The following is a 14,500-nucleotide window of genomic DNA, read 5'->3' on the forward strand; positions in this document are numbered from 1 at the left end:
CAGCAACAGCCCGTCACTAACTCAGTGCCCAACCTTGGACAAGCACAGTCCTTGCTGCCTGGGGCTCAGTTCCTACCACTGCTAATGGAGCTGAGGAACGAATGGTTACAGTAAGTCTCGGCAAGCATGGTGTTGCCTCAGAGGGCTGGAGGACTCGAGGGTAAAAATGCAGACGAGCACAGTCAGCATTTGAACCAATGGGAAGACGAGCGCCGAGCATCGATCGCACACAGGAAAAAGTTCTGTTGTAGAAAGGAAGTTAGAGTTTGATGCAGTCTCATTTTAGGAACACAAACCAAATATCAGCAGGTGTTAAAGAGTTGATTCTGCCTCATGGTGAGCATGTGTGTATCAGGGCTATGCTCCACGGAGTTTCAATGGCTGACCAAAAAAAGGTTTTGTTGACATAATTTAATCATTCAATGACATGAAAATTGGTGCAATCATCACCACAATCAATTTCAGAACATTTTCTCCTCGTCCTCATTGCTAGCTCTCCATTTCCCACAATGCTCTCCTGCCACGACCCTAGGAGATTATCAATCCAGCTACTGGCTCTATAGATCTACCTATCCTGAGTTTCACATACAGAAAATCACACAAAATACAAACATGAAGCAGACAGCGAAGCAACAACTATGACTAGACAATACATAGAGAAACCTCAATCAAAAAGAAAGAAAATATTAAAAACAGAAACAACTTTAAAATGCATCAAAAGGGAGATCAAATGATAAGGTTATTACATTTTCACCTGACAGCAGCTGCCATGACCGACTTTACAGGGCTCTCTGTCTGCCAGCACAGCTGTTCACACCCCTGCACTGTGGTGGAGGGCATTCACCAGAGGCTGCATTCATGTGAGGACCCTGGAAATGGATTTGGGGCTTACACTGCCATCCACATTCATTCATTCATTCATTCATTCATTCATTCATTCATTCATTCATTCACTGCCATTGAGTTGATTCTGACTCATAGCAACCCTATAGGACAGGGTAGAACGGCCCTTGTCAGTTTTTGAAACTAACTCTTTATGGGAAGAGAAAGCCCCACCTTTCTCCCTCTGCCAACCACACACAGCCTTCTGCAAACCTGGCGTTCACAAGCTCTGATACCATTCCCTCCTTCTGATTTGGATTTTATTATTTACAATCCTTGGGTCACACAGGCTGGTGTGCTTCTTCCATGTGGACTTAGTTGGCATTTCATATTTGGGTTTGTGGTTTTTTTCATAATTGTTTTGAACTTCTCACCTTTTAGCTTTAGGCAAGAGTGCTGTTGGCCCTACCCAGAGATCCCAGATATATATATTATATATATATACATATAACACACACACACATATATATACATTCATATATGGCCCAAATCAATATGTCTTCATCTCAAATAGCAAAAGACTTGTTGAACAGAAGTGAATTTTGCCTTGAGCTAACCCAGGAGGGGGAAGCCCATACTTTGAGGTGATTCTCCCGCCCCAGCGCCTCCATTCTAACCTGTGTTCACGTTTCCTCTGAGAAAGCAGCTTGCTCTGTGTTGTGAGGGTCAAAAGCTATATATTTGAAAGCTTTTCTCAAATGCCTACTTCACTAAGCTGCTCAGATTTTGAGACAGGCTCCTACGAAGAAAAGGGGACTGAGAAACCGAGGGCGAAGGAGGGTGAAGGGGGGGGTATGTCATAAAGAAAGCAAAATAATTAACTTATGGAAATAAAAAAGAACCCCAAACCAAACCTGTTGCCATCTAGCGGACGCTGACTCAGCGTTACTTTACAGCGCAGGTTTCTGAGACTCTAAATATTTACTGGAGCAACTGCCTCTGTCTTTCTCTTGCAAAGCCGCTGGTGGGTTTGAACCACCGACCTTGAGGCTAGCAGTACAATATGTAACTGACAGGATGAGGTATCAGGCATCAAATAACAAAAAATCATATCATTGCCAATGAGGGGGAATATGGGGTGGGGACCCAAAGCCCATCTGTAGGCAACTGGACATCCCCTTACAGAAGGTCTCAGGGGGGAGAGGAGCCAGTCAGAGTGCGATGTAGCAACAATGAAACATACAACTTTCCTCTAGTTCCTAAATACTTCCTCCCCTCCCCCCCACCACTATCATGATCCCAATTCTATCTTACAAATCTGGCTAGACTAGAGGATGTACACTGGTACAGATAGAAACTGAAAACAGAGGGAATCCAGGACAGAAGATCCCTTCAGGACCAGTGCTGAGAGTGGCGATAGTGGGAGGGTGGAGGGAAGGTGGGGTAGAAAGGGGGAACGGATTACAAGGATCTACATATAACCTCCTCCCTGGGGAACGGACAACAGAAAAGTGGGTGAAGGGAGACGTCAGACAGTGTAAGATATGATTAAAATAATAATTTATAAATTATCAAGGGTTCATGAGGGATGGGGGAACAGGGAAGGAGGGGGGTAAATGAGGAGCTGATGCCAGGGGCCTACATGAAGAGCAAATGTTTTGAGAATGATGAGGGTAATGAGTGTACAAATGTGCTTCATACAATTGATATATGTATAAATTATGATAACAGTTGTATGAGCCCCCAATAAAATGATTTAAAAATAATGAAATAAAACAAAACAAAATGAGAGCTAGCTACAGTTAAATTTAAGGCAGGGCTGCCCAAACGATTTCATGTTGCCTCTTAAAAGCACTAATTAGAAAGAGCGACACTACCCATCACTATTTATAGTGTGTCCTTACGGTGTTCTGTTCTGTACTTTGAGATGCAGTGAGCACCAGAAATGGGTTGCTGGCCCTTGAGAAATAAGAAATGTGAAATGCTGGAAGACTTGAATAGTCCAAGGAATACCATTCTCTGGGACGGCCTATCCTCTGAGAGGAAAGATGATTGCTTCTAGCGACTCTTCCTCCAGGGGATATTCAGCACAAATTCCAGGGCTGCACCGGTCTCTGGTGGCGGCAGCCCTTTGTTCTGGTTGGAGCTCAACCCTGAGTAGGGCCTGCGCTGCGTCTATTCCCTGGAAAAAGGGCCAGGGCATCCTGGCAGAGAGCAAACCAGCATCCATCCTGTTGTTGTTCAATCCAACAGTGCAGCCCCACAAACAATTCCTGTTCAGGAGCCTCTGAGTTTCAGCAGCATCTCATCCTTGAATGGTAAAGATCCACCACTGTCTCCATTCAATCCAAACTGTCTACGATACTGCCTCTTGCTAAACACGCCCCAAACTAAACCCCCCACTCCATTCTTCCCAACTGCACACCAGACTTCCATAAATGCTCTCCACCACTCAAATGCACTGCCATTGAGTTGACTAATGACCCAATAGGAATGGGTAGAACTGCCCCCATGGATTTCGAAGGCTACACATCTTTACTGGAGTAGAGAGCCTCATCTTTCTCCCATGGAGACATTGGTGGGTTTGAACTGCTGACCTCGTGATTAGTAATCTAATGCATAACCCACTACACCACCAGAGCTCCTTATGCCCTCACACAAAAAGTCTCACTGCCGTCGATTTGATTCTGACTTATAGTGACCCTACAGGACAGTAAAGAACTGCCTCTGTGGAATTTCTGGGATGGTAACTCTTACCTCATCTTTCTCCCAAGGAGTGGCTGGTGGTTTTGAACTGCTGATCTTGAGGTTAACAGCCCAACTCATGACCACTACACCACCAGCTCCTAAAACATAACGTGCCCCAGATCAGATTCACTCCCAGGCCGGCACTCCCATCTCAGTTAGCAGGACCACCCTTTTCCCAGTCACTCAAGTTACAAAATTCACAGCCATTGGCCGTAGCCTTCTAGAATATCCAAGCCCCATTGCTGCTCCCTCTACAAGGTTGCTTTTCAAAGCTCTGTGTTTATATGTAGTTATACAAATACATATTTAATGAGAAACTACACTCACAGAGCTCATTCATCCTCATACTTCCTCTCCCCATCAGCAGCTCCTTCCAACACATGAAACAGAAACGAAAGAGGAATCTGCTCTTGTTGTATTGAGTGTGACTCATGGAGATTCCATAGACGGTGGAGTGGAATTGTGCTCTGTAAGGGGTTCGTGGCTGTAATCTTTATGGAAATAAACTGCCAGACCTTTCTGCCACGGAGCCGCTGAGTACGTTTGAACTGCCAACCTTTCACTGCAAATCTTTCTCCACCCAAACCCAAACCCAAACCCAACTTACTCTCCATCAAGTGAATTCTGACTCACAGAGACCTTATACAGGGTATCTGAAGATGTGAATCTTTATGGAAACATATAGCCTCATTGTGTTCTTTTGGAGCAGCTGGTGGGATTGAACCACTAACCTGGACACTAGCCGTCCAATGCTTACCGACAGCACCACCAGGACTTCTTCCTTTCCCCACAAGGACACCATCGTGTCCTCGTATCTCCCAGAGACACTGCATCGGTCCACAAACACTCAGGAAGACACATTCTCCTCATCCCCACCTGCCACTACATTTCACACCGAGTATAGCACATTATAATACAATTGTTAAAGCTTTTCAAATCAGTACCAAAAAGAGCTTCCATGTCATCGCTTTCTTTTTTCCCCACGTCATCTTTTTCATGGCTGCACAGTATTACATTGAAGAGATACCTTATTTGATGGAACAATCTCTCAAGGTCAATTGCCTCTGACCTGTGGCCATTGCTAACCACGCTGCGGCAGCCTGGGCCCTGTCATTTTGCATCTGAGACTATTTCCAGGGAACCCACCTGTCTTCTAGATTTCCGCTCCTTCTTTCCCTACTTTTGCTCACACCTTCAGTGTCCGACAAGCCACCTAATTGCATCCAACAAGCATGTCGTAAGCCCTTTTCATATGCCAGGCCCTTCATCGGAAAGAGCAAAGTGATTTGAAAAAAACAACGGCAAGCAACCTCCTAACCCAGATCTAGCTCCCAATTCTCCCTTGCCTGACCGTCCGTGGAGTTTCAGCGTGTAACCTAGATCATGCCCCTTTCTTCTCTGTGCTTGGAACCCGCTGCACCAGACAAATGGCCATCACAATACTAATTTCCTCACTAGCACCCCGACCTGAGGGAAGGGGTCATCCTACTACGAAGGTTACGTGTTGGAATGATTCCCTGTGGAGCGCCTGCTCCGGAGAGAGGCAGACACTTTCCTGTCTGCAAAGGGCAGAGCTGACTCCTGAGTACCAAGCTCCAACAAGAAGGCCAGCGACAGATGGGCCTGCACACCTGCTTCTGGAAGACACAGGTGTGTTTTCCCAGATGGAAATGGCAGATGACTTAAGTCAACAGCACCACGAGCAGCCAGCTCCCAAAGGAGGGGGAAGGAGAACATGGAAACGATGCCATCCCATCTCTGTCCTCCATGGACTGGAGCCGAAGTCCCTCCGTGGAAACACGGGAACAGGGAGAGAGTTTTTCCTAACAGAAAGCCCAAATGCTTATTCTTTAGCACTGTTAAAGTAAAGCCATCTCACTCAGCAGCCAACGAGGTCTTTCATGACTTTTGGAAGCTATTAGGAGGAAAAGGAACGTTTAACGAAATAAATAAATCGCCTAGGATTCGTGAGCCGCCTTGACGACACAGTCTTTGGAGAGCGTTCCGCAAGACAACTCTCCTCCAAGGAGCCAAGAAGCAAAGGCCAATTCCGCCTGGTGTGTTAGGACTGAGTGGAACTGCTCCCAAGGGTTTCCTAGGCTGTAATCTTGACACAAGCAGCCTGCCACAGCTGTGCCCTGCAGGGTAGGCACACTGCCCGCCTACTGGTGAGCAGGCCAGCACCTCACCATGGAAGCGACCACACCCATCGACTCACAGTGACAACCACCGCACAGGTGGCACTGCCCCTGTGAGCGTCTGAGACTGTAACTCTAGACTGCGGCAGGAAGCCCTGGCTTCCTCTGAGGAGCGGCTGATGGCTTCAAATGCCGACCTGACCATTCACAGCCCAGGGCCCCTGCGTCTGAATTACCGACTTTGAACGAAATCCAACTTTCTTGCAGTGTGGAGTAATTAATTGCAGGAAGGGATGAAGTTGGAAAAGAATTAGCAGATAATTTGGAGGCAATGAAAAACTGCAAATGTTTCTCCCTCCCCTCCTGGCTGACATTCTTTGAGGGAGAGAGGCCGTAAGTCACCATCTTTCCAATAGCTCTTCCCTGGAGTATTCGGTTAAAATGCCTCAGGGAAGAGCTGGTCCCTCCTCTAGGGTCAGTCACAGCCCTGAAACAAGGCTGTGTCTTCGATGCCAGGAAGCGTCAGGGGCCTACCAGACCCTTCATGGTTACTTATCACTTCTATTCATTCTGTATTGGTACCATTTTTAAAGTGCTGTCTCTCTATGGGTTCTGCATCTGGAAGCCACCTGGGGTGCTTTGTGAAAATACCAGTGCGTCGGGAGCGCACACTTCATGTTAAAGGTGGTGGCATCATTTTTAAAAAGGTAGTGAGACTGATGGAATCAGTGCTATTGAGTTCTACGTGTAGCTACTGCTCAGAGGAGAAAAGAGCAGTACTGGGGCGTGGTGCCTTCCTAGACCTCAACACCCTGGTGGTGGTGCAGCCTTCCGGCCATGTTTAAAGTTGCCCTGAGGATTTGCAACCCAGGTCGAGAGCCACTAGTTTGCTGCCGACATTGATGGCACGTCTCCATGGGTTCCAGCCTTTGTTCTGCAATTTCCCCTGTTACGGGTAGCCCACCCGCCCCTTTGGGAACACTGGTGCCATAGTGGGTTATGTGTCAGGCTGCTAACTGCAAGGTCAGCAGTTCAAGGCCTCTAGCAGCTCTATAGGGACAAAGATGAGGCTTCCTTCTCCCATAAAGATTTACAGCCTCAAAAACCCACAGAAGCAGTTCTACTGTGTCCTATAGGTGCTCTTCCTTATCTACCCAATCTATATTCATCCCATAAGGCTGGGTTCAGTGTTCCTGAGTGGGATAAATGGTAAATGGTACATGAATTTGACTGCTAACCGGATGGTGGGAGGTCCAAGTCTACCCCAACCTGCTTCAGAAGAAAAACTTAGGAATCTCACAACACCACAGAACCCCACTGCCATCAAGTCCTTTCCAACTGACAGCCACCCTGGAGGACAGAGAACTGGCCTGTCGGGTTCCCAAGGGTGTCATCTTGACTGCAGCGGACTGACACAGCTCCCTCCCAGAGCAGCTGGTGGATTCAAACCACAAACCTTTCCGTCACCAACAGAGCAATTAAACCCTGTGCTCCTTCCCTGGCAATAACTTCCCCAAAGCCACGGCAAACCCCGAGGAGCATTAGTCCCACTCGGATACGCAGGGGCTGCCAGGAGCTGGGGTCCATTCTAGGGCAATTACATGAGAGCCTGTGACACAAATACATGCTTCTTTTCGAAAGCACCGTGCTTATTCGGCTACTGTGTGTTTCCCTGGATTGGCTGTGAATTCTTGGAGCACAAGTGCCTGAAGGTCTACTGAGTCAGAATCTCTAGTGGTGAGCCTGAGGGATGAATTTGGCTTTTAGGTCCCAAGGGGATCAATTTCCTCTTCCATGTTCTGATCCATGTCCCCAGATAAGAATTAGCCTCCGAAAAACACTAGATTCCCCACCCACCCTCCAAAACAAAACAAAAGGAAAGCAACTGAAGACACTGCTAGTGAGTCCATGCTGATTCCTGGCGACCCTCTGGGGCAGAATAGGGCTGTGAGTTTCCGAGATGGCAACTCTTGACAGTAGGAGGAAGACTCCACCCCGCGCCCTGCCCCACCCCTCGCAGCTACTCGGTGGTTTCCAGCGTGTCACCACGATGCCACCAGGACGCCTCACCTTAGACACACTGAGCTCCTACCGGCTTCATCACGCTGCACCCATGGAGCACTTCCTGCACTTTCAGGTCCGGCGTATCACAGCAACCAATTCCACGGGGTGCTAACTAGCGAGCCCCTCACTATTCATTCGTCCAACAACCACTGTGCGCCACCACGAGGCCCGAGGACCCAGGAGCAGGCAGGACGACGCCCTATGGGTCTTCGTCTACTGCAGTATTAGTTACCAGCATGTCTTCTGCAGTACAGTGGCATCCACTATTTTCCTTCCAACTATTATTTCATACTCAAGCGCACAGAAAATGCCTTGTTCTCAGATCTCCCTTATGCTGTTGGCACATCAGAGGTGCTCTGTAAATACCTTCCATAGCACCCATTGCAATGCTGTTACCACTTACTTGCATAATGATCATATACCCCAGAGTAGAAGCCCCCTGAGTACAGGAACGGAATCTCCCGGATATAATGGCTGGCCAGAGTAGGTGCTCAGCAAATACTGCTAAGGACCTAAGCCCGCAAGTCCAGACCACTTCCCGGAGAACACTCTCCCCTCCAACACCTGCTCCCGCCTCCCTCCTCCCTCTCCCCAAGCAGGTAAAACCGTGTTTTCCCCTGGGGCACTATGGAATGCTAATTTATATAATTTTTCATTTATATTGAGACGATGCCTCTTTTACTTACTTACAGGTTGACCTGGGACTCTAGTTCAGGATCTTTGGTTGGCCATGTCTGAGGGGGCTGGGTGCCAAAGGAGAGAGAAGACTTTGCTTTCCAGAGCAGGGTCTGTGCCATCTGACTCCCACAGGACCCTTGCGTCAGCGGATCCATCGGAGGGCCTGGAGGCTGCAGTGCTGTGCTGAAGCAGAGGGGGGGAGGGACTGAGAACAGAGAAGGTCCCCTCTGGTGCTCCTACCCAGAGGCCGGCCCCACCATCACAAGTCAGGAGGAGGACACGCAGCCAAGCACTCCCAAGACCCCGCGCCCAACCACCACCGCATCATGACCGCCCTGCAGAAAAGGGCGCCGGACACACGAGGTGTGAGAAGGGCATCGCTCTCCTCGCCCCGCGGCTAAATCCTGTCTTGCCCCGCAGCAATGCGTCCGGTCCTGCACACTGCCAAGTCGGAGGGGGGGTCTCAGGTCAAAGGTAGACCAGTGAGCATTTAAACAAATCAAACTCTTTTAGCAAAAGGCAACGTTATGTGGGGCAAGAGGAATTTGTGTGTCGGATGCTTGTGGAGGTTAAGTAGTGGTGGGATTAGTGGGCTTCACGGTGGCAGTCCAAGAGTGCCTGATCTATCGTCCGGTGTTTAATTAAAGCATCCAACAAAGCCCATCAAAGGGGCTTACATTGGCAACAACAGCATAGGCAAATTGGACCAAAGCCCCTATTTCAAGGGTAGTGGCTTTTAGTATGTAAGCCCTGCATTCCTGTCGCATTAATAAATGACGTGCTCGTGGGGACAAGTTGAGAAATGGATGCCTAAAGCGCCCCGGCACCTTCTCCAAGGCCGCGGTGGGGAAGGCGGGTGAGGCGGCTCTGGAAGCGCCTGGGCTGCGGTGTCAGGGCCTCACAGGCGCTCCTGCTCCTTCTCATCCAAAGCACTTTCTGAGCCAATTAGCAGGGCTCTTCGCTCTCCTCTACCTTGGCGGACGGACAAACAGGCGCACAAAATCCAATTACTGGGGATGGGAAAATAAAACTCAAAGCAGCCTGAGAGAGCATGTTGGTGAAAAGGGCCACTCTAGGCAACTCGAGGGTGACAAGGCAACAGGCCCAGTGCTTCCAGGAGAGGAATCTGCACAGGAGTGGGGGGGGGGGCACATTGATGGCACATTGATTGGCTGCATGCCTGGGAACCCCACTTGGGGCCAGACAGACTCTGGCCACTCCCAAACTGCTACAGAGTATCAATCAGGCCCAAGATGAGAGGCTTTTTGTTTTTTTAAGTTATAACAATGGCCTATGGCATAGGCATCCTCAAACAGTGGCCCGCGGGCCACATGCGGCTCACGGAGGACATTTATCCAGCCCACCGGGTGTTTTTGTCCCGTTTTATTTTTCACTTCAAAATAAGATATGTGCATAGGAATTTGTTCATAGTTGTTTTTTTTTTTTTTTAAAAAAAACTATAGTCCGGCCCTCCAATGGGTGTGAGGGACAGTGAACTGGGCCCCTGTTTAAGAAGTTTGAGGACCCCTGGATGTAGAGTACAGGAAGGGCTCAAGGGCCATTTGACCTCCTCACCTCCCACCTTCCCTCTTAGAAGTTTCTCTCTTGCCAGGACCCCCTGGTATTCCTCCTTTATAACTGACGACTCAGGTCCACACCTTTCCTAGGCCTGAGAAGTCCCGTGCTGCGTATCTGATCCAGATGAACAGATAATCGTGTGAACTTGTAAAGAATTAAAAGTCTCAGGATCCCAAAGGGGTAATTCTACTCTGCTTATATAGGGTCACTATGAATTGGAATTGAGTGAGTTTAGGCTGGCTTTAAGCCACATATCTTGGCACAAGACTTTCACATATGGCGAATGGCAAGAACCCAGGAATCTGATCTGCTATTGGCCTTCCCTAGTAAAAAGGAAGCTAAGTCTTCTAAAATCCAGTATTACAGAGTTCACAGCTGCCTTCTGGATGAGGGACATATTTTCTCCTTATTTAGTTTGACATTAACCCAAAACAAGGCTCTAGGGATCGAAACGTTTCAGCAAGTTGAAGAAGCGCTGCAAGCACTCACTTGTCTATGCCAAGGAATTTGGAAGACAGTTTCTTGGCCAACTGACTTGCGGAGATCTGTGTTTGTACCCATTCCAAAGAAAGGTGGCCCAGCAGAATATGAACATTGTCATGAATAACACAAGTGAGAACATTTCTGATGAAGATCATTCAACAGCAATTGCAGCAGGCGGTGGCCAGAAGACGACGCGGAACAAGGGATATCACCGCCGAGGTCAGAAGGATCTTGGCTCAAAGCAGCAGAAAGATGCTTACCTGTGTGGTGTTTTGTGGACTCTGCAAAGGCATTCGACTGTGTGGACCAGTCTAAACTCCGGGCAGCCTTGAGGAGAATCGGAACACTTGGCTGTGTTCATGTGGGACCAGTCTGTGGACCGAGAGGGCGCTGTGCAACAGAACAAGGGGATGCTGCGTGGCTGAAGATCAAGAAAGACGTGAAACGGGGCTTCACGACCTCCCCATACCTATTCAGTCTGAATGCTGAGCTGGGTTGTGTGAAGAAGAACGCGGCATCAGGATTAGAGGAAGGCGATTAACCTGCAACATGCAGATGGCACAACCTGGCCTGCCGCAAGTGAAGCACTTGCTGAAGATCAGTGATTGCAGCCTTCAGTGTGGATTACAAGTCAATGCCAAAAAAAACAAAAAAACAAATGAAAACCTGGCAAAATCCTCACAATGGGACCAATAGGTAATATAATAAATGGATCAAAGACTGGCGTTGTCAAGGATTTTACCTTGCTGGAGTCCACAATCAAAATATTCATGGAAGCAGCAGTCAGGAGATCAAATGATACCACGCACTGGGTAGATCTGCTGCCTAAGACCTCTCTACGGGGTTGAAACCAAGGATGTTACTTTGAGGCCTATGGTTCAGTTGACCCAAGCCACGAAATTTTCATTTGCTTCATATGCATGTGAAAGTTAGACAGTGAATAAGGAAGACAGAAGACGAATCCGTGCCTTTGAAGTCTGGTGCTGAAGAAGAAAACTGAAAGTATCATGGACTGACAAAAGAACAAACATCTGTCTTGGAAAAAGTACAGCCAGAATGCTCCTTCGAAGCAACGATGGGAGGCTTTGTCTCACATACTTTGGACATGTCATTAGGAGAGACCAGTCCCTAGAGAAGGGCGAGGGAGAGCAGAAGGGCAGCAGAGAAGAGGAAGATCCCTTAGCAAGACGGACTGACGCAGTGGCGGCACCAAGCGGCTCGACGTGAGGACGGTGCAGCACCAGGCACGGTTTCGCTGTGTTGCACACAGGGCCTCGTGAGTGGGAGCCTATCAACGGAGCTTTTTAAGTTATAAAACTCTTGCATGCAGAAAGTTCACACTTATTCCTCACTTACCATTTTATTATCAAGCATTTCACAGTCATGACAAAAGTAAAAAATCTAATAACGACGTAGACCCGCAGTGATGACGGCTGAGGTGTGAGACTGGAGTAATGCAATGGATAAGGTTATGTGTCAACTCGGCCGGCACGCCTCTCAGTGGTGTGACAATTATGTGATGACGTGATGGATCTGGCAATGCTGTGCTGATGTAGTCATCCTCCATTTTGTCATTGCGTGTGGCATTCATCCATTCTTGCACATCGATTTTTGCACATTGATCTGGTTTTAGGAACCATAGCATGGAGGAGTAAGTACTAAGAAAATGTTCCCAAAAGGAACTGATAAAGAAGTGTCAAAGCTAAGTAAGGTTTCTTTTCAGGCACTTTCCTGTGAAGCTTTGGCCTGACTGAAGCTGAGCTGGCCGGTTTGGTAGCTCTATATGGCTACTGAGTAACTGAAACAGCGGTCAGTGTCCTATATGAATATAATTATAATTTATAAATTATCATCAGGGAGGGAGGGAAAGAGGGTAGGGAAGGGACGAACAAAATGAGCTGATACCAAGGGCTCAAGTAGAAAGAAAATGTTTTGAAGAGGATTATGGCAACATATGTACAACTGTGCTTAACACAATGGACGTATGGATTGTTGTAAGAGCTGTAAGAGCCCCCAATAAAATAATTCAAAAAATTTTAATAAATAAAAGCAATGGAAATTAGAAACGAAAAAATAAGAAGAAGGAAAGAAAGCTCTGGATTAGAAACCCAAATACCTGCTGGCCCTAGCTCTCCAATTCCCAGCACGAAGATCTCGCAAGTCACCTAACTTCCTGGGGCCTCACACCCTGCCCTGCCCACAGGCCCAAGTCAGTTAGTGCTTGTGGAATGTTTCTTTGCATGTTTGCTTTTTAAGTAAAATGCTATATAAAAAAACCAAAACACATTAAAAAACCATCAAATCTCATACATACAACAGAGTACTAAGCATCCCTAAAAAGCAGTGATGAACGCATGAAGCACATCACTGCGTGGGAAGAACTGGAGGAAATCATGCTAAGTGGCGTAAGCCAAGCACAAAAGGACAAGTACAACATGAGTCTGCTGAGGTAAGCTTAAAAAAAAATGCAAAGTGGGCATAGGGAAAAAGCTACTGTATACAAACATTCCTGGGGTGAGGTCCAGGTAGTAAGGCAGGGGCCAGACCAAATCCAGGGATACAAATGGTCGCCAACTAAAAAGGAGGGGGAAAAAAAAGAAATGGGTAGTGGGGGCACAGGGCACTAACCCACCCAAGGGGAGGGTATTGTTTCTATCTCCACAGGGAAAGAAGGACCAGACTTTAATCCCGTGCTCCAAGATGTGAATGCAGCACACCCGGCATGAAGCAGGGAACCAGTAGAGAGGTCTGAGGGGCCAGCCCCAATCCCAACTACGTGGACACCTGCCCCTCCCCCCAGAAGAATTTATTTCAGAGGATTGCACTGAATCTGCAGCTCCGGGAGAGGGACGTGGCTGATCAGGGCACACGGGAGTGGAGCACATCCTGGCCCACCAAGCCTTGAGGTCGATATTCCCGCTCAGAGCAGCCAATCCACAGAGAAGACCATATGGCCAGTCGCACTACGAGACAGGACGTCCCTCACTGACCCATAGCCCTACACGGGACAACACTGGAGACACAGTGTGGGAATTGTACCCTATCTGACCCCACCACACCGAGGAAAACACTAAGGGCGTGCAAGAGAACAGCAAGGGGAACAGAGCAAGGAAATCCCCAGGGAATACCAAAAATAGACTTTAGGGCCAGGGCATGGCACCCCATCAGACTGACTGGAAAACACTCCTAAAGGCCAACAAACAGACCTTGAACTATTTACAGTCTTTTCTTTTTTGTCAGTTTTTTGTGTTGTTTTGCTGCTTTCTTTTGCTCTGTCTTGTTTGTGTGCATATCATTATCTCTGCATGTCTATCTAGATAAGATAGGCTGGATAAACAATTCAGAGGAGAAAACAGTGGGACCAACGGATTCAGGGGGACATGGGAGAGGGGGAGGTGGGGGAAAGGAAGTGGTATTAACAAACCTAGGGACAAGGGAACAACAAGTGATCCAAAATCAGTGGTGAGGAGGGTGTAAGAGGCCTGGTAGGGCTTAATCAAGGACAATGTAATCGAGAGGAATTACTGAAACCCAAATGAAGGCTGAGCATGATAGTGGGACAAGAGGAAAGTAAAAGGAAATAGAGGAAAGAACTAGGAGGCAAAGGGCATTTATAGAGATCTAAATACAGGCATGTACATATGTAAATATATTTATATATGATGATGGAGAAATAGATCTATGTGCATATATTTATAGGCTTAGTATTAAGGTAGCAGATGGACATTGGGCCTCCACTCAAGGACTCCCTCAATGCAAGAATACTTTGTCCTATTAAACTGGCATTCCATGATGCTCACCTTCCTGACACAATCGCTGAAGACAAAGTGGGTGAATAAGTAAATGTGAAGAAAGCTGATGGTGCCCAACTATCAAAAGATATAGCGTCTGGGGTTTTAAAGGCTTGAAAGGAAACAAGCGCCCATCTAGCTCAGAAGCAACAAAGCCCACATGGAAGAAGCACATCAGCCTGTGTGATCACGAAGTAT

The 14,500-nt window shown here is 47.7% G+C and overlaps 1 protein-coding gene across 1 annotated transcript in view; it reads right to left on the minus strand.

Moving 5' to 3' along the window:
- Positions 1 to 8,621, minus strand: part of GARNL3 (GTPase activating Rap/RanGAP domain like 3) — a 167,321-nt gene extending 158,700 nt beyond the window's left edge. The window contains exon 1 of the mRNA XM_075559100.1: positions 8,463 to 8,621. Coding sequence (XP_075415215.1) covers positions 8,463 to 8,605 — 143 coding nt within the window. The 5' untranslated portion in view covers positions 8,606 to 8,621. The remainder of the gene's footprint in view (positions 1 to 8,462) is intronic.
- Between the last annotated feature and the right edge of the window lie 5,879 nt (positions 8,622 to 14,500).

This window comes from Tenrec ecaudatus, chromosome 10 (genome assembly GCF_050624435.1).
Source record: "Tenrec ecaudatus isolate mTenEca1 chromosome 10, mTenEca1.hap1, whole genome shotgun sequence".
NCBI lineage: Eukaryota > Metazoa > Chordata > Mammalia > Afrosoricida > Tenrecidae > Tenrec > Tenrec ecaudatus.